A 25,352-nucleotide genomic window follows, 5' to 3' on the forward strand; every position below is an offset into this window, starting at 1 on the left:
GGGACCAGGCACCCTGAGACCAGAGCAAGGGTGACTCGAGCGTCCTCTCCCTGAGCTGCTGCATTGAGCACAATTATTTCCACTGCTGTTTGCAATTAACAAGAGCGGCCCCCTCCGACCTTCCTGCCAGCTCCTCGGCTTCTCTTCCACCTCTCGTGTGAAGTGCTCCAAAAGTGCTGGATTACAGCCTGAGCCTTAGTGAGAAACAGAAATTTCAGCGCTTTTCAAAGGGCTCTGTTCAAACTGAGGTCTCTCTCCAACTCCGGAGGGCTGGGTGTCCAAAAGGGAAGGTTGTCCGTTCTCCAGCTGACTCTTCCCAAAAAACAGCCAGCAAAGGCCAGCCACCGTGCCCAGGGACGTGCAGCATGATGATGCTCCCTCGCCCACCTACCTGCTCCCCTGGCCCGGGGCTGGTAGGTGCCGTTTCACCCTCAGCTTTGCTTCTTTGGAACGCACGGGAAGACAAATTTTGGTTTTCCCCAAATGGAAGGAGAAAAAAAAAAAAAAAAAAAAAAAGGAAGAAAATAGGTGGGGAAGGAAATTTTATTTCCAAGCTTCTAAAAGGATCTTACAAACCACAGAGAGTAAAAAAATGCAAAACTATATATATATATTATATATATATATAATTGACAGGGTCCTTTTAAGCAATTCTTCACATTATTCTAATGGTGATAGGCGATACCACTTAACCGTATATGCAGTTTTCCTGTAATCCTGATCACTGCCGACAGCTGACAAATTATTCTTGTACAAGATTTCCCCTATATTGTACAGACTTCTTTGCTTGAAGGTAGAGAAGAAGGAGGATAAAGAACGGAATTAATAAAAAAAAAAAAAATAAGAAGAAAAATCTTTTTAAAAAGTGTTCCTGGATAGGGCTGGGTGAAAGTCACAGAGCACAGAGAACCCTGTGCTGCGCTGCCCCTGCTGAGCCCAGGGCCCTGTGCAATTCCCTAAATGAGCCCAGTCCTGCCCAGCTGCACCTCTTGCCCTCAGCACCGCTCTTCCCCACTCCATCCCACCAAACCTGACCTCAGCTTTTCCTTTGGGACTTCCCACCAGCGGGAGGAGTCACAGAGGACGCACAGCGCAGCATCCCCCACAAGCCCAGGTGCTGGAGGAGCTGAACGCCTGCTGGGGACGGAGATGGGGACAGACTCATGCTCAGCTCTCCAGGATCCAGCACCCACATCAGGAAAGAAAACCAACAGCTCCAAGCCAGAAAGGACCTCAGGAAATGAATGTGGACAAAGCCAAGACTGAGAACTGGACCCGGGGCAGCTCCAGGCTTGCTCTCGCCCTGAAACGTCATGGCGGCTTTTGGACATTGCCAAAAAGTAAACAAAATGAAAGGATCCCTTGTTCCCCTGTCCCACCCCCCAACAGTTCCTTAAACACTTAATGTCCAGCTTAAGTGAAATCAACAGATTTTAAAATCCACACAGGTGTCAAAAATGAGAGTAACACAACTTAGCTAGTTCCCGTCGTCTTCACAACAAAAAAAAAATGTGAGCCTTGGAGGCAGAGGGCTACGTGAAAATGTCTTTTTATGGGGGTTCTGCCGCCTTGCTTCAGAGGTTATGGGGGCTCTTTCGGGTCCCGTTCCCAGCAGGGACCCCCCCCCACAGGGCCTGAGCATCTCTCACTGTCTCTGGGCATCCTCTGTCCCGACCCCAGCGCCGGGGGTGCTGCAGGAGCAGGACGGCTCAGCCCCGGGACACGCGCGCTCCTTATTGCACAGCTCGACAGCGAGCAGGGGGCTCAGCCATGCAGCGCCTTCCTCCTCCTCACCTACACCTGACACGTAAAACAGGCAACCACACACACCCCAGCCAGCTGTGTGAAAGAACGTATATATTCAGCACGCACTCAATACAGTATAGCAAAAAAAGCTATCGTTTCCTTAAAAAACAAAACAAAACAAAAACAAAAAAAAAAAACAACGAAACCTCCAAAATTACCACCAAAAAAATTCCAAATTGGTGCCCACCCTACATCCCTCACGCTCATCCTCCTGGCCCGAACAAGCAAAACCAGCCCTGCGCTGTCCCTGCCCTGCAAGGAAGGGCGGTGAGCGGGTGGGCGCGGGGGACGCAGGGCGGCTCCGGCTCTCGGCGCCCGGCCCCGAGCCTTTTCTTTATTTTTTTGCTCCTTCCTCCACGCACTTTGCAGTCGGGCAGAAACTGGCCAAATCTCTCGGGGGATCCGAGTGCCGAGCGGCTCGGGGAGCGGGGCCGCCAACCAGCGCTGCGCCTAACCAACAGGAGGATGCTTGGGGCTTCCAGTTCTCTGATCTGCTCAAAACCTGGGGTGCCGAGGATGCTCCCGCCGGGGAGGTTTGCTCTGTGCTAACTGGGATGGGGACCAACGGAGCAGCGAGCGGGGCAGGATTGTGCCACCGGCCCGCAGGAAGCAGCAGCAGCTGCCTCGCCGCGGCCGGCCGCAGCCCGAGGGATGCAGCGGGGAGGAGAAGGGGTCGCATCGCTGAGCTGTCGGGGTTGGGGCGGGGGTGTCCTTGCAGGGGTCACCGCGACGTCTCTGGTGCTGGGAGATGAGGACAAGGAGGAAGAGAGGACCGACCGGGCCGTGGGGCTGGCCCTCCTCGCGCACGGGAAGGGGAGGTAGATTGGCTTTGGAGACCTCTTGCCCAGGAGGATGTCTTCAGACACCAGCTCATTTTCCGGGGGGAAAGAGCCCACTGCAGGGCCCTGAACGCCCACACTTGCCTTCTCCCAAGGGGAAGGTGTCTCGGAGCCTGTTCAGGGAAAGCTCTTGAAGCAGGGGGCAACTTTCCCCTAAACTTTTTAGCCCTGAAACTGCCTCCGCGGCTGCTGCAGACAAACGCCCAGCAGCCGGGGACAAGCCTGGAGTTGGTGGCAGTGACCCTTGGGACACCCCGACCCCAGCCCCTCTCCCTGCCCCGCTGCTGCCCCTGCCGTGCTCACCCTGGGGATCGTCTGTGTGATGCTCTCCATCCCCCCCTCCCCGTCCCCCTGTCCCCAGCGTCCCCCCTGCCGTTAGTCTTGCTGCTCGTTCATCTCCATGTCCGACACCAGGATGTTCTTCTCGGCGGCTTCGCTGGGGTTGGAGGTGGTGCGGCTGTAGCGGGCGCTCTCGAAGGCGCCTCGCTCCGAGCTCCTCCGACGCTTGTACAGGTAGATGGCGATGCCCACCAGGGCGCACAGCACCAGTGTCGACAGCACCACCACCGCGATGGCCGTCGTGTTCTCCGGCAGAGCTGCAGGGAGGGGGAAAGGCCGGTGAAATGCAGGCTGCCACTTCCTGATGTCCTGCCCGAGCCCCAGCCTGGCGCATGAGGAGCTTCAGGTGGTGGCTCTCCGGATGGGTGGGTTGGTAGGATGGGTCAGGGAGGGACAGAACCGCAGTGTTTTGGGGATGTCAGGCCCACGGCAGAGCTCCTGGTGCAGGACAGCCTCTCTGGGTTGTTCCTGATGTACATTCACATCAGGAATGTGAACTCCTGGGCTGGGTCTTTAGGATCCACTGCTGTCTGGGCTGGATCTTTAGGATCCCACCAGAAGATGTGGCACCTTCTGGATAAACCCCTCCAGAAGGGGCAAGGGAGCCCCACAAAGGGCTGGCCAGACATTTCTCCACAGAGGAGGACTGAAAGCTGCCCAGGGATGGGATTTCCCACCCACAAACACCATTCCTCTTGTTATTCATGCAATTTCGGCTGCAGCACGGGCCCACAGGACCAGGTCATGCTCCCACTGCTGGGCTCAGCGGGAAGTGATGCTGCTGATGGTGCCACTCACCTGCCCTGGAAAAGCTGCTCTCCTCCACTGCAATGGCAACACAGAGAGGTGAGTACATGACCACAACACTCTCCCCTCTTCCCACCATCCCACTGGGACCTGCAGACCCCCCACCACCACCACGTTGCACTGGAATTCCCCAAAACATGGCCAACCCTGCCAGCAGGACACAGCCCTGCCCTGCAGCACCGTGCCCAGACTCCTGGTTCACCCCACACCAGCCCAGGCTCTGCAGGGGGGTCCCTACCTCGGGGGATCTTGCAGATGACCCCCATGGTGACGTTGGTGCAGGAACCCAGGCGCCAGACGCCGTTGCTGCTCTGGATCCAGTAGCAGCTGTTCTGGCTCAGCATGCTGGGCCCCGTGTCGTGCTGGCCCCAGTTGGAGTAGTTCACGGCGGTGTTGTCGTGCCAGACCAAGGTGCCACCTGGGAAGTGGAAGAACTGGGTCTGGGGAGGCCGAAGGGGATGCCCTGTCTGTGCCCCGGTTCTGAAAGCAGGGGGAGGCGTGAGGGGGCGATGGGGAGGGCCCACAAAGCCAGGGGAGGACACATGTGGCACATGCCGCACAGCCTGAGATGCTCTTGGTCACACCATAGCACAACCACCCCCAAGATGGTGCCACCACCGAGGGCTTCCTCTGCTCCATGCAGACCTGGTGGGAACCCATGGGGTTGCCCAGGGAGGGTCTAAAGCCTCCCTCCTTCCTTTGTACCTTTGGGGTTGAAGGTCATGCCCAGCCAGGCGCCCTTGGATGGGCCCTCATAGGCCTGGAGATGCTCCCACACGAAGACGTTCTCCGTCTCGTCCTGGATGGACAACACCGTGCCTCCGACTGTGGAAGAAAGGGGGGTGAGGGGGAAGCCCAGGGCCAGGAGGATGGAGCCTGGGAGCGGCAGCAACAGCGAGGACAAAGCCGAGGAACCACTGCTGACCATGAACCTTGTGGTGCACGGGGAGCCCCAACGCAAAGCAGCGCTGGGGAGAGACGAGGACTGACCAGAGGTGGCCTGGTACAGGGCCGGGGCCTCTATTTTAGGGTGTTGTGCTGCACCCAGGGGCAACCTGGGACCTCTCTTCTCCTGCAGCCTCCCCGTACCTTTCTGGCACCTCCGCATGGCGTCCTTCTGCCCCAGGGTGATCTCCATGTGGAAGGTGTAGCAGTGGTCCCGGAAGGGGATCCAGGACGAGTCCTCCAGCGACTTGGGGCAGCTGCCGCTGTAGCTCCACTTGTGCGTGCGGGTGGCACCTGGACACACACACACACACACACACAATGCATTGGGGTGGGGGGCACAGGGTGCTCGGGGTCCCACAGCACGTTGGAGCACCCTGGGCCACCCAGCCCCACAGCGACAGGACTGGAGCTCCTGGTGGGATGCCACCTCCAACACCACTCAGCTCCCACTGTGGGGCCTGCAGAGCCCCCCCCGGCCGCCCCCCTCGTACCTGAGCGGAGCTGGCAGATGCCGCCCTGCAGCTTGGTGTCACAGCTGGCCGTGCGCCAGCTCCCGTCCGCGTCCATGTAGGAGCAGCCGGCGACCTGCTGGGGCTCCCCGTCCTGCCAGTTGGCGTAGAAGAGGTTCTCCTCTGTCAGCCACGAGTAGCTCCGGCCTCCCTGCGGAGCCAAGGGGAGAGGCTGGGGGGCTGCTGAGACCCCCTCCCAAATGGCCCCCAAGCCGGGGGGGCTGTCCCCGTCCCCTCACCTCGTTGTTGGCCAGCCCGATCCAGAGCGGGGCCCGCAGGCTGCTGACAGCCTGGGTGAGGAAGGCCTGGCTGTAGGGGTCGGGGATGGTGGCCAGGGTGGCGTTGAGGGTCTCGCAGAGCAGCAGGGCCTCGTGCCACCTGAGGGGTTTCTGCAGGATGCGGTAAGTGCTGTTGTGGTAAAAGAGGGTGCCGGTGGGCGAGGGGGGGTACGGCGTCCGCGCAGGGCTCAGGAACGGGTCTGGGGGAGTAAAGAGACACGGTCAGAGGCTGCTCCTGCATATCGGGGGGGTCGCCTCCTCGCTGGGGTGTCCATGAGGCAGCGCCGTGCATGCATGGGACACATGCAGCTGGCTGGGGACTCACCAAGCCAGGCTGATGCACGCAGGTTTGGGGGTGCCCCACAAACCGCTGGGGCCAGGTGCTCCCCCCAAGCCGAGCCCGTCCTCCTGCCCCCTCCCCACTGCCCCATGCTCCCCCCAAGCTGACCCCATCACCCTGAGCTCACTGCTTGTGGCACCCCCCTGCTGTGGGGTGCTGGGGTAAGGCTGGCAGCCCCCAGCTCTGCTCGGTGGGGCCCCGTCACCCCTACGCTCCCCCCTACCTATGCTCCGCTGGCAGATGTAGCCGTGCTTCTCCTCCACGCAGCTCCGGTCGTCCCAGCGCCCCGTGAAGTGTGGGGGGGAGCCGTGCCACACCACCACGCAGTTGGTCTGCACAGCCAAGCCCCAAAATCAGCACTGCCCCCTGTGTGTGTCCCATCCCACACCCCCCCCCCGAGCCCAGGAACCCCCACGCTGCAGGACCAGATCCTGCACTGCCCTCAGAGAGCCCCCCCAGCACCCTACAACCTTCAGCCCCACAACCTCCAGCCCACCATCAGTGGGACACCATGCTGAGGCCTTCTCAGGGTGGCAGGTGCCTTGACCACTCTCCTTCCCAGGGCAGGGCAATGCTATGGGGCAGGGTAATGCTATGGGGCAGGGTGTGGGGCAGCAGGGGGGGCTCACCGGCTTGTCACTGGGGCTGGAGGCGCTGCACCCTGAGGGCTCACCAGGCGCCCAGCTCACATGCCGCAGCGGCTCACCCTCCACCCACTGGAACTCCTTCTTGGCGTCGTGGAGGCCGATCCAGAGGTCGAAGGAGATGTTCGGCAGCATGGACGTGATGAAAGCTGTGAGGGATGGCGAGGTGCTGAGGGGCAGCCCCAGCAGCCGCGGGGCTGGTGGCGGTGGTGGTGGCCGGGGGTCGGGACCTACCCTGCTCCAGGGGGTTGGAGATGGTGGCCAGCACGGCGCCCTGGTTCTCGCACGCCTGCTTCGCCTCCGGCCACTTCACGATCTCGGCTTTGTCGCGGCCGTTGAAGCTGAAACACTGCACGGGCAGCAGGGCATGGGATGGTCTGGGGGTGCTCCCGCCCCACAGGCCTCGCTCCCAGTCCCAGAACCCCCAACCTCCTCCCACACCCTCCCCAGCCCCATCCTTCCCCAATGATCCTCTCCCCGGGGTCTGTCCCCACCATACCTTGCTGAGGAAGGGGAACCAGCCTTGGGGACAGCCCCCGCTTGTGGGAGCGGGCATCGGTGGCGGGGAGGGCTTCACGGCGGTGGCATTACTCCGCTTGCAGATGTAGGGCAGCGCCGTCAGGCACTTCTGGTCCCCCCAGTCCTCTGCAGGGACAGGCAGGCCAATGACACCCCCGTCACACCAGGACAGGGTACCTCAGCCCTGCCTGCAGCCCCCTGCCCCTCCGGTGCCGCTGGACCCAGCCCCTCACCTCTGCTGGCCGTCATGTAGACGCACTTCTTGTCCTTGTTGATGGGACGGGGCTTGCCGGGTGCCCAGGAGACGAAGTTGAGGAGGGACCCATCGGACCACCTGGGGAAGCACGAGGCTGGGCAGTGACTTGGTGAATGCTACGAGCTGGCTGCAATGGGACCAGTCCCATGCCTGAACTGGGAGCGTGCACCACCACTGCCCTCTCCTGGGTGAGGAACCAGCAGCCTCCATCCCAAAGCACCAGCCCGGGATGGGCCCAACCTGAGCAGCAGGCTCTGAGCCATGGGGCTGGTGGCACGGGGACACACAAGGACATGGAGGGCTCAGCCTGGCCCTGACTTACTTGAACCTCCCGTCGTTCTCGTAGGTGTGCAGCCCGATCCACCAGTGCTGCTCCTGGCCCCTGGAGAACTGCAGGACCAGAGCAGAGACGTCAGTGCCTGGAGGGCCCTGTATGCATCTCCCTGGGGACAGCCATGGCCACCTGGGGCATGGGGCAGGACAGTGGGGGCTGCGCAGCCCCCCTGCAGCTCGCAGTGCTCTGGGAATGCCCCGTGGTGGCACCTTGCTGGTGACGAGCTTCACGATGGAGCCACTGAGCACCAAACCCGGCCACCAGCTTGGAGCGAGGCTGTCCCCAGATAACGTCCTTCAGGCAAAGGACGGAAGAAGCCGTGCCAGGAGGGGCTGCAGGGGGCACAGAGCAGCGCTGGGAGGCAGCACCCAGCTCAGCACGCCTGCACCCGGGGAGGTCACCGCCACCTCTTACCTTCTTCAGGTTCTGGCCCAGGAAGCGCAGCTCGGCCTCGCCGTGCACCGACACCAGCTCTGCCTGGAACCAGCTGCAGATGCGCTGTGCCTGCACCCACGTCGAGTGGTGCTCGAAGAACTTGTACTCAGCCTCCTGGTACTTCACCCACTCTTTGCTGCCTGCAGGAGGGGACCCGGCACCATGCTGCAGCGTCCCCCCCATGCTGCCACCGCGTCCTCGTCCCTTTGTCCCTTTGCCCTGCATGGGTTTGGCCTCTGGGCTCCTCCCTGCGAGCGCAGGGGGCCAGCTTCCAACCGGGGGCCTGATTCTGCCGTGCATTTGCAGGCAGCAATTCCTCCTTGCTGTTCAGCTGTCCCACCTCCCACCCCTTCTACGGTCCTACACAGGGTCCCTCCTCCTCTGAATAACGCTGCCCCTTCCCAGTGCCCTGTGAGACCGCAGCTCGCTTTGTGCTTGCTACAGGATGGGAGATGCCCGGGGAGGACAGCGTGTCCCAGACGGACACATGGCCACAGACAGCTGCTAACGCACCTTGGGTTGTGATCTCCGGCTCCTTCACATCAGCACCTGGGGAAGGAAAGGAGAGGCTGTGAGCAGGATGTGGGGCTGGGATGCTCCACACTGACACCACCTGCATGGGGCAGAGATGCCCCGAATCCCTCCAGGCCTGGCAGCAGCTCCCTTCACCCCCCCCAACCACCAAATTAAGGCTCATCCTGCCACAAAAGCACAGCTTGCAGAGGAGACGCACCCCCACAGGCTCCACCAACCCTCCCCTCCTCCTGCACAGCGTCCTGCTCCGAAAAGATGCTCCAGCGCCGTCCCTGCTCCCTGGCCCCCAGGTATCTGCAATCCCAGCCCCTGCCCGGCGCTACCTTTGGGCAGTTTGCAGATCCAGTCCAGCTGGGCTTCGCACTGCATCGGCATCCACTGCAGGGACGCCAGGTCCAGCACCGCGCAGTTCCGGATGTCATCGTCGTCGTAGTTGCTGCGGTCAAAGTTGTGGTAGAAGAACTGGGGGGCCGAGAGAGACAGGCGGGGTTGGGGCTCCCAGGCTGGGTTTCCACCAGCGCTGGATTTGTCCCCTGCACCCCAACTGCCAACTGGGGCAGTACATTGCCAAAATCCCCCCCGTGGCAGCAATAATTGCTGCCTGTGGTGCTGCTGCTGAGGTTCAGCTTTGAACCAGGCTCAGCACCCGGGCAGGGGGTGCCCTGTGCCGACTCACCCCCAGCCCGTCGCTCCAGCGCCAGCTCCGGTCCCCCGCGGGGTCCCGCCGGTTGAGGCCGATCCAGAACCAGTGCTGCTCGTGGATCTCTGGCTCCGACTCGCTATGGGAGCCGGGGGGAAGTGGTGAGAACATGCCCAGCCTCCAAAACAGAGGTTTTTATATGTGTACATTGGTATATATTTATATTTTGGCCCTTTTTACGCTTATTTTTTTAAACCTGCTGTTCCCATGATGCCTAAAGGAAAGACCCCAGGTAACAGGCTCCCAGGTGCATGCAGGCTCAGGGCTGGAACAGTTTTAAATCCAAATCCCTCCCCAAATTTCAAGCACTTCTATCACACAGAAGGTACGATGGCCCCAAACGATGCATTTTCTGCACACACGGTGGCACAGAGCCATGGGCACAGGCCAACCCCACCGCTGGGTCCCCATCCCCGTGGGTTCACACCGAGCACACCCACGCAGCGGGATGCGCTGGCCCCTCACCCAAAAATCTTGTTGAGGGTGTTGGCGATGAAGTGCTCCTCCTCGTAGCTGCCCAGGCTGAGCAGCTGAGCCCCCAGCTCCCGGCAGAACTCCTGCGCCGCGATCCACGTCTTCTTCTCTTGCAGCTTGTCAAAATTAAACACCTGGCGAGGGAGAAGCAGGGGGGCTCAGCCCCAGGACCCCACTCTGAGACCCCCCCCAGCCCCTAACCAGCCCGCAGCGGGGTCCGGGCTGCCTTTTGCAAGCACCCAAGCCCCAGTGCACGCTCCTAGGACGGGAGGGCACGGCCGGGGCTCGCCGCAACCCCCGGCACCCCTCACCTTGTAGCAGTGCCGCAGCTTGGGGTCTGCGCTCCATCCGAGGGGGCAGGCGCCGGTGAGGCTGGGCGTGGGGTAGGGGCTGGGCAGCTCGGGGTTCACCGGCGTGCCCAGGTTCTGCCGGCAGATGTACTTGGCCTTGAAGGTGCTGCAGTTCTTCACCTCCCACAGCCCCATGGAGCTGCCGGTGGCCAGGGCCACGCAGCCGCCCTTATTGTAACCTGGAGCCAGCCTCAGGGTCACTGCCGGTCCCTTCCCCGGGGGCAGAGCCAGCAGGGAAGGGGACGTCCCCATCCCACCCGCCGCCGCTGTCCCCTTACCGGGCTGGTCGCGGTTCCAGTGGGTGTACATGACCTCGTCGCCGCTCAGCCAGCGGAAAGCGCCCGTCTCGTTGATGTCCTGCAGCGCCGTCCAGAAATACTCCCCGTCCCAGCCGTAGATGAGGCTGCTGACGTACGCCTGCTCGAACCTGGGGGGCACAAGCTGCTGGCTGAGCCCCCTCGCCCCCTCCCATCCCACACAAAAAAACCCTGCCCTGGAGCAAACCCCGTCCTTGGGCTGCTGGCTCCTGGGGCTGACCTGTTGGTGATGGTGACCAGCGTGGAGCCGTAGTCGGAGCACAGCTTGCGGGCGTCGCTGTAGGTGACGCGGTCCTCGCCCAGCCAGAAGCAGGAGGGGCTGTGCCACTTCCAGCCCTGGGGACAGGAGGCAGCAGACATCAGTCACCCGGTCAGCTCCGTGCCAGTCCCTGCACCTCCTCCACGAAACCACCCCAAAGGCAGGGGCCGAGCTCCCCGCTGCGGGAGACGTGGGATGGGAGCAAGGTCCCACGTCCCCTGCTGCCACCTCCGCCTTTTCCTGGGAGGTCTCCTGCCCCCGGCCGACCCGGCGTGCCCCGGCTCTGCTCCAGAGCTCTCGCAAAGGAGAGGGCTGCGAGGAAAACAAACACCCAGGGCAGCTTCAAAGCAGCAGAAATCGCTCTCCCCGCCAGCGTTCGGCCCCGCCGGGGTGCGGGGAGGGGAGCACAATCCTCTGCTTATGCGGCAGGGCCAAGCGGAGAGCGAGTCCCACCGCAGCCTGCTTTAATCGCTCGCCTTGTTGATGTTGGAGCCTCTCCGGGGCTGGAGACACAATAGTGCCTGTTTTCTGCCAGAGCAGTGAGCGGGGCGGCAGCACGGGGAGGGACGCGGGGGCTCAGCTGCGCTGGGACAGGGGATGTGCACGGGGTGGGAAAGCAAAGGGTGGGAAGGGTGAAGGGGCTCGGCCGGGCAGGTAGGTGGCCTCAACTCAGAAACCCTTCTGATACAGTAGGAAGCATCACCGGGGTTTTATCCGTGTCCCCAGTGACACTGGGGGACACGTGCCATCGGCACAGCGGGGAGGAAGCAGAGGGAGGGATGCGGGAGGGTGCCTTTGGGAGGAAAATGACTCCAAATCCCATTTTTGTCCCGAGTTCCTGTCTCCAAAGTTGGCAAAGCCAAGCATGGCCCCTCTGTAAGGCCGTTCCAAAAATAAAGGGTTCGTGCTCTAACTTCATGTGGTCAGGAGCCGGCAGGGCTGAGCGTGGTGGCACGCGGCCACCAGCACCTCGTCCCCAGCTCCTGCTGACACTGGGGGTCCTCCTGCTCCGGTGCCACCAGACCTGGCCCGGTGTGCCAACCTGCCTGGCTGCCACCCTGTCCCCGGGCCCTCGCAGATACCAGCCATCTGCTGGGGTTTGTCTTTGCTGGGATGAAGGAAAGGTCTGGGCGAAGCCACCTGCACAGCCCAGCAGCCCCTCGAGGTCAGTTTGCCGGGCTGGGTGTGAGCGAGCGCTGCCTCTGAAGCGCTGGGAGAAGTTCAAGGGTGGCAGCGCTGCCAGGCTCCCTGCGCGAAAGCTGAGGCACAAAAACCCCTTCCAGCAGGCTCAGGAGCTGCAAGGCCTCGTCCCCGCCAAGCTGGGGAAACTGAGGCAGCTGGCTGAGACGCTGGGGTGGCACAGCCCTCGGTGTGTCCCAAATGCCAACATCCCCGTGGACATGGGGAAAACAAGACCGAGAGCACCAGTTTTGCAGCGAGAACGGTGTTATAAGGGCCAGAAAGAGTCAGCCCCATCCTGATGATGGCAGCACCACGGTCCCCTGCAGGAGCCCTGAGCTTTGTGCATCTCAAAGCCAAGATGCTCCCTTTATCCTCGAGCCGTTGGGTGCAGCCCGATGCCAGCCCAGAGAGCTGCCAGGAGCCCAGGGCCATGGGGTGAAGGCGACCAGCACCAATGCACCAGGTTCCTCCATCCCATCCCGTCCTGCTCCTGCATGGAGCCGCTTTGCTGCAGCCTTTTGGCACACCGAGAGGCAAGGCGAGCAAGCAGGAAAAAAATAAAAATAAAACTTCCTTGCTGGAAACTCGTGCCAGACCAAGGGGGAGGATCTTGGATGGCGGAGGCATTTTTTTGCCCCAATTTCTTCCCATGGCCTCATACAACCCCGGAAGCAGGGGCTCGGCACCCCTGGGCACAGACCCACAGCTCTGGGGATGCCAAGGCTGCTTTGGGGCTGCAGTTTGGGAATTGCAAGGAATTGGCCAAGAAAGCACAGCCCTGCGCCCCCCTCACCTTTCGGCACCCGTGGTCATCCTCCTCTTTCTCCTGGCTCACCCGGCCGGGCTTTTTGCAGATCGAGGGCAGGGTCTGGTTGCAGGGGCTGTCGTTCCACCTCCCTTCCTGGAAAGGGTGAAGAAGAGCAGGATTGAGCCCAGCTGACAGCCTGGGGAATTTCCCAGCTCAATCCATGCTCCATACATTTTTCCTTCCCTGCAGCAGCCCCCAGGGCTGTGCTGGACCCTTCCCGAGCCAGGTTCAACCCAGGCTCCCCTGGGTGCCCCATCCCTGTCCCTATGGGGATGCTGTGGAGGTGCAGGATCCGTCCCCAGCCCCATGCCCTCACCGGTCCCCAGATGGTCACGCAGTCCTCCAGGCTGTCACGGAAATTGTTGGGCTCGAAGGGGTGCCAGTAGGTGAACCTCACGGGCGTCCCGTCCGACCACTCAAAGTTCATCTGCAGCTTGAGGTCGTTGAGGCCGATCCAGAGCTCCTCCACGTCTGCCAAAACAGGAGGCAAAATCCCTTCTGCCTGGCTGAAATCTTGCAGAAACCCTCCCAAAAAGGCTTCAAAACACCTCCTGAAACCCCTACCCAGCAGGGGCTGCGGGGCTCAGCCCCACGCCATCAGGAGGAGCAAGGATGTCTCTCCCCACAAAGGAACAAACAGAACTAAATTTGTCAGCAATTTTTATTTTTCCCCCTATTTCTGCATTAATCAAAGAGGACTAGTGATGGGGCCATGTTATTTTCACCCTGGTGCTGCAGGCTCCTCTGAATGGCTTTTACATCTGCTGGATGGAGAATGTGGCTGAGCAACCCACCACTTCCCAGCCTGGGGTCTCCACACCGTTCACTGCCACTAATTAATTTTAATTTTCCATTACAGAGAAGTGGCTTTGCATGGCTGCAGAGATCGGACAGGTGCTGTGCTGCCCAACGTCACCCAGGGCACCAGAGTGGAAGCTGGGGCCACATTTGGCTCTCCCAAATACCCCAAGAGCAAACCTACAAGCTCTGGTGCTGCAAAATGCAAACATTTAAGGATGCCAATGTTCCCCTGGGCAGGGCCGGGGCTCCCCGTACCTTGTTTGATCTGCTTGGTGACAAACTCCAGCTCGGAGAGGGTGTGGATGCTGACCAGGTCCCCCCCGCTCCGCAGGCAGGTCTTCTTCGCGTCCTGCCAGCTCTTCTTCTCTCCCACCAGGCGGTAGCAGTTGGACTGGAAGGATTGCCAGCTGGGCTCGCAGTCCACCTTCACCTCTGACCACGAGTCTGGCAGGAGAAGAGCAGCTGAGGGCTCCCGTCCCGCTCCCCAACCCTCTCCTCTGCGGGGCACCGCGGTCCCACGGGGCTGCTCGAGCGCTCAGAGAGCGCCTTGTGCTCTGGACAAGAGGCCAAGGTGTGGGAAAGCCACGGCCAAAACCAAGCAAGGTGCAAGCAACGGTAGCTTTAGAGCTCTGGAAACCATCCCAAATCCCTTCTGTTTGCACAGATTCGATGCAAGAGCAGAGCCCAGAGATCTGGGGAAGCACCGCAGAGCTCCTGTGTCGCTTGAGCCCTCCCCTAACGCCCAACCTGTGACGGCACTGAGCACCGAGGTGGGGCTGCTCTGGGATTTTCCAAACCTGTTCCCACCCTGGGACGCCCTGGATTTACTCCCTGGGACACTCAGCCTCCCCGCTCACCCGTCAGGAAGGGGTCAGCGGTGGCGTTGGGCTTCTTCTTGCAGACGTAGGGCAGGGCGATGCCGCAGTCGCGGTTCTGCCAGCCGCCGGACGACTCGGTGCGGATCACACCGCAGTTCTCCTCGCTGGGGTTGTCGGGCTGGTCTGGAAAAGGGGCCAAGGGAGGGACAGGGTGATGGGGGGCTCACAGGGTGGGTGCAGCTGTCCCCAGCCCTCTTCCCGGGGTATCTCTGTCCTTACAAGTGCCTCTGGGTGACAGCACTGGACGGAGCCAGGGCATGCCTTGCAATAAGTCCTCCTGCCCCCAAACACCCTCTTGGGGCTAGAGATGGATGCAGAGAAATTCACGCCACCCGTGTCCTCCGCCACGCTCCGGCACCGAGCTGCCCATCAGTGGCCTGCAGTGCCCCGTGGCACAAGGATGCTCAGCCCAGGACACCCGGTCCCCTGGGCAGCCCAGGCTACCTGCCCGTTCCCTGCCCCACTGCAGCCCCCTGGCTGCACGCAGCCCCCCAGCTCACCGCTCTCCCAGTTGAGGTACTTGAGCGGCGAGTTGTCCGACCACTGCCAGCCCCCGTTGATGTCCAGGTCGTTGAGCCCGATCCAGAGCGTGGAGCTGTACCCCGTCAGCAGCCCTGGCACCAAGGCAGAGAGAGAAGCAGGATCAGTCCCCCAGCTCCAGCCCCAGCCAAGCTCAACCCCAGCCCGAAACCATCCCCAGACCACCCGGCCAGGACAGAGAGCCCAACCTGGGGCCACGGATGGCCACGGGGCTACCAGCTCTGCCCCAGGTGGCAAGGACGTGGGGGCAGCCAGCGCCCGGGTGTCATCGCGGGGCCACCGTGCTCACCATTGATGTAGGTCTGCTCGTGGATCTCGGTGATGCTGAGCAGGTTGGCTCCTTGCTGCTCGCAGCTGTTCCAAGCCTCCCGCCACGACAGTGTGGACTGGAAGTTGAACTGGTAGCAGCTGTTGGTGAGGTGGTCCTTGTCCCAAAACGTCTCGCAGTCGTTACCTATGGGGACAAGCAGTTGGCAGGGGCGAGCACCCAGCATGTCCCACCCAAACTTCAAAAAAAACCCCACCCAAAACCCCATATCCCACAAAACCCAGGTGCTGGGGAGCCTGGGGATGCTCCTGCATCACCGGGAGGAGGGAGGGGACGCGCTGCCCCCACTTACTCTTTATGGGACAGAAACCCCATCGCTCGTCCTTGCCGTAGTCCTGGGTGGTGGCACACCAGAGGTGGCCGTCCTCCCGCCCCGTGCTGGTGCACTCGTGGAACCACTGGTTGTCGTACTTGAAGGGGATGGTGCAGGGCTTCCCGTGCGAGTTGCCCTGGATGGTGTAGATCTCTGCGGGACAAGAGGGGCCCCCTCCTGAGGCTGCGGCCAAGGGGCAGCTGGGGGGAGGTCGGGGTGAGGGGTGTGGGTTTTTCCCCCCTAGGGGGGCTCCTGGGATGCGCAGATGTCCTGGTTTTGGAGGGGACAGTGAATTTCTTCCTAGCAGCTAGAATGGGGTTGTGTGGGGGATTTAGGAGGAAAGTAACGCTGATAACACCCGATGCTTTGGCTGTCGATGAGTGGTGCTTACACTGAGCCGAGGATGTCACCGCTTTGGGTGCTGCCCCACCAGTGAGGGGCTGGGGGTGCACAGGGAGCTGGGTGGGGGGATGAAGCCAGGAGAGCTGACCCGGACTGGCCCAAGGGATGCTCTACACGTGGCGTTACACTGAGCGATAAAACAGGGGGCAGCTGGCAAGGAGGCTGCGGCTGCTCGGGGACTGGCAGGGCATGATCCCACCCGCGGGGCTGATCCCATCGCCCTGCTCCCACCTGGTTTTGCAGCCCCAGCGAGCCTGACAAGGTCAGGATTTGGGGCTGCCTTCCCTCCCCTCCATTTTGGGGCTGCTTGTGCTTAAGGGCTAACCCTACTGCTAACACCTCCTGGGTCTGAGCACCAAGGCAACGGGGATGAGGAGCAGGGGGCTTGGGAAGCACCCAGGGTGCAGAGTGCAAGCCTGGCACCTGGCGAGACGTTACCGGAATAGGGCACGGAGCACAGATCCTCCTCGGTGCCGTACGTCCTCCACTGCGAGCTGCGTGCCTGGTCCCCCCTGTCCAGCGAGGAATTGCCCGGGCGGGCGCCGAGGTGCTGCGAGAGCTGCTCGCCGAGGCTGCGGCAGCTCCAGCGCATGTTGACGGACTCGCGGTCGCACTCGTAGGTGGCCAAGGGGTGCAGCCCGGCCGTGGCGTTGGCCCCGTGCCACGACACCCCCAGGCACTGCATGGCCCCCACGTTGAAGAGGCGGTTGCGCGAGACCCATTTCCACTGCTGGGCTGGGGCGCTGGCGTTGCAGCCCTTGGCGAGCCGCACCAGCGAGTCCTTGGTCTCCAGGCAGCCCTGAGCGCCCGCGTTGTAGATGAGGAAGACTTTGGAGTCTGGGGGGAAAGAGAGAGGAAAAAGCGTGGGGAAAGGGTTAAAGCACCGCCGAGGGGTTGGCACCGCGCTTCGCCCCCACCCCCGTCTCAGTTCCCTCTCCATGCACGGCAAGTTTTGGGGTGCAGCCCTGCGCACAGCACCCAGCAGGCTGCGGGACACCATTGCCCTCTGGGAATAGCCCCAGTGCCTGCCCTGGGGTGATGGGTGCCCTGGGAGCCCCAACAGGCATTTGCACCGAGCTGAAGCCTCCTGGCACCCCCACAAAGCACCAGCAAGCAGCTCTCACGCATCAGAGCCAGCACAAAGAACTCGGGGCTGTTCAAAACTGAGACCCCATCAGCAGCGCCCCAAGGCAACGGTGCTCAAAACAAGCCCTGTGCCAGCACCAGAGGAGCCAAACCACCAGCTCTGGCACCAGCCGTCTGCTCCAGGTAAGGAAGCAAGAGCAGGAAAATAGAGAGCACGGCCAGCATCTTCACCCGTGCCTGGGGATGTGTTAAAAAACCACGGAGCAATCGAGGTTTGGGAGGGAGGCGTCCCCCCGCATGGGCAGGGCGCGATGGACAACGCTTGCACAGGCACAGCCCCAAGGGCAAACACAAAGCCTTGTATCGGGACCCTCCAAAACCCCAGCCCGGGTGCTGAATGCTGGCCTCCAGCACCCCCACACCACCATCCCCACTCGCCATGGCCCGAACTTCCACCCCCTGGCATTTTCCTGCACCATCCTTCGCAGGAACCCATCTCCGAGGCCACCTCATTCCTTCCCGTCTCAAAACCAACATAAACCAGTAAAACCACCAGGATCTGCACTGGGGCATGACTCCCCAGGCAGCTCTGCTCCAGCTGATGCCTTGCTTCCAAAACCTCCGCCTGCTTCTTGCCCCCACGGCCCAGCGACCAGCAGCACGTTGAGAACACAACTGTTCCTTAATTATTTTTTTTTTTTAAATTCAACCAATTTTTTCACTACAAACATCACGAGAAGTCAGAGCCTACTCACGGGCCTGGCTATATTTAGCTTTGTTTGCTTTGTTTTTTTGCCACTATATGAATTTTTTGGTCTGAGAAGGTTTTCGTTTCCTATCCACCCAAAGCTTCCCCCCTGCCCTGGGGGAGCCACGCTGCTCCAGGCAGCTCTGGCAAGTGGCTGGGCTCAGCCAGCTCTGCTGACTTGTCTCCGCGAGGAGGAAGAAATGGAGGAAGGAGGAGAAAACGATCAGAGGGCTTTTTGGGAGGCTCAGCACAAAGCTTTGTGCACCTCGACCTCGCTCCAGAGAACGGCTGGCCCCGAACACACAAAACTGGAGCCTGCCCGCGCGCAGCTCTCAAGGCGTGAGGGGGGCGCAGGCTCCGTGCGTGCACAATACCAAAAGCCAAGGACTAGAAGAAGAAGCCCGTTCATTTCTCAGGAGACATTTTTTAATCCCGGCAAGCTCCCAACTAAGCAAAAGCTCTGCTGGGGCCGGGTTATGGGCTGTGGCTGCAGCACTGTGAGGGGAGCCGAACGCTGGTGCTGGGAACAAATCCTCCGCGCCGTGAGCCCCGCAGCAGCCATAAGCAGCAGGGGTCAGCAACGGGACACCCTCCTCTGCTTATTGCTTAACCCGGTTTTGCAAAAAGCTGCCCCGAAAATTCACAGCAGGAGGAAAAAACCCTCAGGATGGGGTGTTGGGGTGCTCAGCGTCCCACGATCCTGTCCCCATTGCTGTCAGGTGCTGGATCTGTGCCTGTCGAGGCTGCACCCGCAGCACTGCGTGGGCTTGGAGGAAGCTGTCCAGACTCCAGGGAAAGCCCAGGGCCGGAAAGGCACCAAAAAGCTCTAAAAATGGACAAGGTGGAGCTTGGAAATTACAGCCTAAGGCTTTGGGGCTAAAGAAAGGACAGGATGTTACCTGCTGGCATCAGGCTCGTCCCAGTGACACCGCGATGGCCTCAGCAAGCTCCTGGAGGCACCAGAGCAATGCTACAGGTGCAGCAAGAAGCTGCTCAGAGCCATGGGCCCGGGGTGTGCTGCTGAGAGCTTTCACCTGGGCAAAACAGGGAGCGAGCTCTGGCCGAGCTGCTGCCTCCTGGGGCATGGGTTTGGGGCACGAGCTCACGCCCAGGCTCGCAGGAGGAGCGGGGAGCTTTTCTGGTGCCAGAAATCTTTGTTTTGGAAAAAAATTTGAAATCTTTGATTTGAAATCTTTGATTTTTTGAAATCTCTGATTTGGAAATAGAGCTGCTGGAGCTGCGTTTCTACGAAGGACGATGGGAGCTCTGTACACAGGCACGGGAGCACAGCGTGCTCTGCGGTGCTGCCGGCGGAGTGCCTGGGGCATGGGGCGTGGATGTCCAGCCAAACACCTACCACGCTGTTATCCTGCAGGATAAACCCAGCCCTCGCAGGGGTCAGCCCTGGAGGAGCGATGCTCTTGGGGTAAAACCCCAGCCTGGTCCACGCTGCAGGAAAACTTGAGCAGAACTGAAGGTTTCTGCAAACCACAACTTCACCCGGTGCCCTTAAATCACCGTCCAACAGGGACACTGCAGGGACAAAACCTCTTCCGAGTCCGTGCACAAAAATCACCAGCACCACCCTCAGCAGCGACGGAGCAGCTACAGATGACTCCTTTCAGTGATGTTCTGTGGGTTTTTGCACCCAGTTTTGGAGATGAAGGAACTGGAGAGTAGGGCACCAGCTTGACGCTCTGCCTGGAACGGCCAAAATTCAGCCAGGGCTGGGTGCTGCCCCTGTGCCTCTTCATCCTGCATCCTCCTGGCGGGGCAGCTCAGAGCAGCCCTGTCCTGCTGCCTGCCCGCGGCATTTTCCTGTTTGTTTGTTTTTCTGCCTCTTTAAAAGCTTTTAGCCACCAAAAAGTCCGAACCAGAAGGATCTCAGCGCAGCCCTTCCCACGACGGCTTTGCCACCGCAGGGCAATTAAGGAAAGCAGCGCAACCTGCAATTTGGGGACGTGGGCAGCACAGGATGAGAGGCCACGGAGGTGGCCCTGAGCAGGGCTGACGATTAACATCGGCTCTGTGGGAGCAACCAGGGCTGGGTCACGGCTCCAAGCCCCAGGAGCCAGGTCCCTTGTAGCCCCCCGGGGACGCAGGTGAGGCTGAAGGCTTTGTGCGGCTTGGCGAGCCCAGCCCAGCTCACATGCTGTCCCCCTGCTGTCCCAGTGGGAAGCAGCACAGCAGCCCCCAAGCCCCCTTCTCCAAACTGCTGCTTTTTCATTCTTTATTGCTGCCCAAAGCTGAACAGTGGCCCCGAACCCCAGGGTGCAAACCTGGAGGAGAAGCCATGGGAAGCAGCAGCTCCTTCACAGTAACATCCACAGGGATGTACCCAGCCCAGGGGGCAGATAACCAACAGAGAAGCTAAAACCCTGGAATAAAACCAAGAAAAAAAAAAGAAGAACCCCAAACTGTTCTCATCAGACACAGGAAGGTTTCACCCAACAATGACACCTCTGTGCACAGACCCACGGACACACAGGAGGGGAGGGAACCACAGGCACAAGGAGAGAGACCCAGTCCCCAAATCCACCCCCAGTGACATTTAGGGATGCGGGATCCCAAAGCTGCACCCCAGTAGTAGCACAGGAGGGCCCCCAGCTCCACCTTAATTTGTGTGGGTTTGGATTAGCCCCAGAAAAGCCCAGCATGTCTGCACCCCAGTAGTTTGCCCAGCTTTTGCCATAGTTTGCCATCCCCTGCAGACATCCCCAAGGTTTTAGCATGGAGAAGAGCAAAAACATGGTCATGAAGAGCAATTTTTGGCCAAAGGGAGCCCAAGGAAGGAGCCCTCCAAGGGCTGGGAATGCAGCATTGACAAACGCAGCTGCAGTACCCATGGCCCATGGCATCCCTGGGACGCAGCAGCATGCAGCTCTGAACGCTCAAAGCCAAGCACCAGGATAAAAAAGGGGTTCTGTTGCTGCCGGTGGTGGTTTTTAAATTCTAATAAACCTCAGAGGCCAGGTCCCTTGTCATAGGGATGACAGCAAAGCTCGCGATGCGGGCGTGCAGCACCAGGACCCGCACCCGGAGCGGCACAGAGCCCGCGGCGGTGCAAACAGCCACCGGTGGTTTATGGGGTGGGAGCCCGCCGGGACGAGCTCCGGACTTGGCTGCGACCCCAGGAGGCCTCCCACCACCCTGCTCGTTTTCTGCTGCCTCGGGGAGCTGTCGGATCAGGGCCATGCAGGTGTTAGGTCCGTTCTCCCCGCACCTGGCCGGGGATGCAGACAAAAGCTTCGGACCCTGTTCCCTGGGGGATGCTGCCCGTGGGCAGGCCAAGCGACTTAACCCACCCGTGGAAGGGGACAAGTCCCAGCATCAGCCCTCTGTGCCTAGCACCTGGATTTTCCCCCCAAATTTCCCCCAGTTCGGCTCCAGGCTCCAGCAATGGGCCGGGCAGGAGAGCCCCGATGCACATCCCCGTAAACGGGGTGTAGCAATTGCCTGAAAAGTAACACTTTTTTTCAACACTACTAAACACAATAATAACAAACACTGATAGTCATGCACAATTATTTCCTTCCTTGCTTCTCCAGCATCATTCCTCACGCTAACACCCCAACCTGGGCCACCAGTGCCCATTAACCTCCATTTTAGCAAAACCAGGCATGCTTGCACGGCACAGATCAGGCTCCAGGTGCCCCAAAGAAATATCTACTTTTTTTTTTTTTTTAAATGGACAAGATGTTGAAATGAAGTTTTTCTTCTATTTGCTTGTCCCATGCTCACAGAGGGTGCTGGGGTTAATGGGGCCATTTTGCAGAGCACAAAGTCGCTGCGTTGGGATTCACGCAGGGAGCACAGAAGCTCTCCATCTCCCCGTTCCCATTTTAATCTCCATCCTGCAGACATGCTGTTTTACAGGAAAAATCCCATTTGTGTTCCTGTTGTGATAGCACAAGGCACAACGCAGCACTCAGCTCTCCCTGGGACTGGGACATGAGAAGCATCAGGTCTGAAAAGTGCCTCGTGCCCCCTGCAAGCACCCAAACCTCCCCTCCCGGGCTCGAGAGTTCGCTCAAGAATCTGCAAGTCAACCCACTAATCATTTGCTAACCCTTAATTAATTAAAGATGGGTCCTTTAAGAAAAGGAGCATCTGTGTGGGTCCCTTTTGGGCTCCAAGCAATCCGAAGAATGAGAAAAATGTGATGTTCCGCGGGCTCGGCACGGTTCAAATTAATTAAAACCCTGCTCCCCGGCTGCACGTGAGGAGCAGCAGCAGGAATCCTGCGGCTCGCCGGAGCAGAGCGCGGCCGCCACGCGTGCGCCCGTGTCGCCACCCCGAAATCGTCGCTGGCTGCACGCCCCAAACCCGACCTGAGCAGCGCCCGCTGCCCTTCCCCAGCCAACACAGGGTATCAGAGCTGGGATCTGCTGCTACGGGTTTGTAAAAGCGGATCCCCCCGGCAGCGATCCCAGCCATCAGCAGCCATTTGCTTTGATTTCACGGCTCATTTTTCCCCGAGAAATCTTGAATGGGAAGGACTGCACAAGGAGCCGCGAGGCCAGGCTACGTTGTAACGGCTCGAGAACGTCTGCTTGCGGTTTATGGGTTAAAATAAAAATGCGGCTGCACATAGGAAGGCGTGGGGCAAGTCGGGGTCACCCCAAATGCTGATCCCGACCCTCGCCGTGGGAGCCAGCCCAGGATGGGGGCAGCACCTTCACGTCGAGCACATGGGAAACATCCCTGGGCATCGCACGGCTCTGGGTGGCTTCGGGGGCAGGGGGCAGCTTTGCATTAAGCAATAAATCTCGTTTGCTTGTCATTCTTTTAATTCTTGCGCAAGCAATCCCTTCTTCTGCCTGCCTCTTCCTCTCGGCCCGGCTGCCTGCTGAGGTTGCAGGCGAGCTCCCGGCTTCCCCCAGCCCAGCACCACGCTGTGGGGCTTTTACCCCAAATCCAACACCGCCGTTCCCCCTTCCTGCTCCCAAATAATCCCGGTTATCGTTTCTCGGAGCCACACTGGCCGTGCAATAAGCTATTTCCATTGCAAAGAGGAAAACGGGGAGAACTTCGCACGAAGCCTGCCGTGTTTATTTTAAAGGCTGTAAATTCTTCCCTGGGTCCCTTCCGCCCCCTCCCCGCCCCGCGAAGCCGCCGTGGCAGCCCCTGCCTTCAGCCACAGGCACTCGGCCCCATGCAGGGGAGCTGCGCGGTTTGGCTGGGCGGAGAAGTTTTCCCAAAATTTACATTTTTTTCAGCCTTTCCCAGTGCAACGGGGAGGCTCCGCACCGGCAGGGGAAAAGCGATGCCACCAGCGAGGTCCCCAAGGACCCCAGCAAGGACCTGGATGCGGAGAGCATCCTTCCAAAGGCAGCTCGCTAAGGGGACATTGGGGACTGATTCCCAAACCCAAGCAAGGCTCCTTCCCAGCTGCACGTTCAGCACTGGAGACCTCAGTGTCTCCCTGCAGGCAGCAGGCACCTGGGACGTGGCAGCTCCGTCAGCGCCGTCCCCTGTCCCCATCCCAGGTTCCAGCTGGGAAAAGATGGTGGGGAGAGCAGCGGGAAAACAGGGAATAGGGTGGAGGGAATTCAATGAGCGTGGAGAGACCCCAGGGAAAATGAGCAGGGAGAGACAGAGAGGTGCAGAAAGGCAAACAGCACCCGCAGGCTCTGCGGGGCTCCCTGGAGGACCGGCAAACGCCCTGAAATCCCATCCCCTACAGAATAAACAATAATAAATGGCGTTCCCAGCCCCGCAGCAGCCTCGCACCCCAGTCCAACCAGCAACGAAACCTGGCCTGGGGGAGCTCAAAGCCTCCTTGTTCCTCCCCGGCCCCGGCGCGGGACCGCCGCTCGCCGCCGCGCTCCCACCTCGCCGCGCTCCCACCGACCGCAGGGACAGAGCTGCCTCTGTCCTCGGCGTCACGCGGGCGAAGGGAACGCGCCAGACCTGGCTGCTTCCAGCGGCAAAGCGGCCGGGATCGGGCCCGACGGGTGGCTGAGCCCTGCAGAAATCCAGCAGCCCCCCCCCAGGACACTGCAAAAAGGAGGGATTCGCGACCTCGAGAAAAGGCGTCTGCGGGGACGAGAGGAGCGTTAACGGGGATCCGGCTCAGGAAAGTTCTTTGGAGATGGTCCCCACGCAGCAGCAGAACCTCTACCGAGTGCCCCAGCACTACAAGGATCTCTTCCCCATCGCCCCGTCCCTTTCCCCAATTTTTAGGCCGTTTCTCCCAGCTGTGCCTCTTTTTTACGCTCCTGGGCCAAATCCTGCCCCTGGCACCGAGCTGCCTCCAAACACTGCACCACAACGGGACCAAAAACCCTGCTCTGCCCCTGGCTGAGGTGGCAGCTCCCTGTCCCCATTCCCTGTCCCCCATCCCTGTCCCTGCTCCTTGTCCCCTGCTGGCAAACGCCACGGGGGAGAGCGGGGGGCCAGGGGGAGGAGGGCAGCAGCGCCTCCCCTCCTGCCATTTCCAAATCTGCTTTGGATTTGCTGAGCGTACTCTAATAAAATAGGCCAAGGGTTTATGTTTGTTGTTGTTCGGGCAGAAGTAGCCAATTTCGAATTTTTTTCATTTTTTAAAAACGAGAAAAAAAAAAGTTTTCTCGATACAGACAAATTAAGCGAAGGGAGCAACCCAACGGGTGCCCGGCGTCTGCACCGGGCTGTCCCGGGATGAAGGGGCTGAAATGGCTTCGCCGGGGATGGGAGCGGCCCCAGGAGCCCCCGGCGTCTGGCACATGGTGTCTTCGGAGGGTGCTAAAAAAAAAAAAGCCCCAAGAGCCACGATTTATTGTGAAAGTCCTGCAAAAACGGAAGTCTGCAAATACCCACTTGGACGTGGGATGAAGAGTTTTGGGGTGGGACGCGGTGGGAGGAGGAGGAACCCCCAAAAAAACTCCTTCAGCCCCTCCCCGGGGAGACAAAAGCCCGGAGCGGGGCTGGGGGCCGCTGCCACCCCCTGGTCCCGGAGCCTCCCCGACCCCCCCCCCGGAGCCTCGGAAACTTTTCCCCCGGGCTCTCCAGGCGCTGCGTGGCCGCACGGAGCAGGGAACTGAAGGGGGGAAAAAAAAAAAAAAAAAAAAAAAAAAAAAAAAAAAAAAGCTCCAAAAAAGCGACGGCGGCTCGAAAAAAAAAAAAAAAAGGCGGCGAAAGCAAAGGCGGCGGCGGGGGCTAAAAACAAAACGCGGCGGTCCCAAAGGCGACCGGAGGGAGATGGAGTAAAAGGAGCCGAGGGGAAAGCGAAGAAAAGCGAGGGAGTGGAAAAGCCCAAAAAAAAAGAAAAAAAGAAAAAAAACCTTCCCGGAGCCCAGCGGCCCCCGCCCTCCCCACGGCCGGAGACCCCCGCGCAGCGCCCCGGGGGCTGAGAGGGGAGGATTTTGGGGTGGGGGGGGTGGATTTAGGGGTCTCCCCGTGAGGCTGCATCGCTCCTGGCCCCCCCACCCCACAAGCTGCCGGCGGGGGGGGCGCGGTCCCACCTGGGTGAGCGGCGCCGAGCACCAGCTGGAGGCCCAGGAGGCAGCCGAGGGAGGCTCGCAGAGGCCGCGGCCTCCGGGGGCGCCCCATGCCCGGAGCTGCCCCTCCGAGCTCCGCTCCGCGCCGGGGCCTCGC

General features: G+C 60.6%; 1 protein-coding gene across 1 annotated transcript; it reads right to left on the minus strand.

The window, feature by feature from the left end:
• Positions 1-525: 525 nt before the first annotated feature.
• On the minus strand, positions 526-25,352 carry MRC2 (mannose receptor C type 2). The gene is made up of 30 exons (XM_032202788.1): positions 25,220-25,352; positions 16,379-16,777; positions 15,518-15,691; positions 15,187-15,351; positions 14,858-14,971; positions 14,337-14,480; positions 13,735-13,923; positions 12,995-13,149; positions 12,664-12,771; positions 10,650-10,765; positions 10,391-10,539; positions 10,074-10,291; positions 9,754-9,896; positions 9,265-9,367; positions 8,912-9,050; positions 8,568-8,603; positions 8,034-8,194; positions 7,608-7,675; positions 7,263-7,363; positions 7,010-7,155; positions 6,745-6,859; positions 6,496-6,659; positions 6,090-6,198; positions 5,488-5,726; positions 5,231-5,399; positions 4,881-5,030; positions 4,497-4,616; positions 4,030-4,209; positions 3,783-3,809; positions 526-3,241 (listed from the first exon to the last, which is right to left on the minus strand). The coding sequence occupies exons 1-30, from the start codon at positions 25,305-25,307 to the stop codon at positions 3,021-3,023; spliced, it is 4,410 nt and encodes a 1,469-aa protein (XP_032058679.1). The 5' UTR covers positions 25,308-25,352; the 3' UTR covers positions 526-3,020.

This window comes from Aythya fuligula, chromosome 24, assembly GCF_009819795.1.
Source record: "Aythya fuligula isolate bAytFul2 chromosome 24, bAytFul2.pri, whole genome shotgun sequence".
Taxonomy (NCBI): domain Eukaryota; kingdom Metazoa; phylum Chordata; class Aves; order Anseriformes; family Anatidae; genus Aythya; species Aythya fuligula.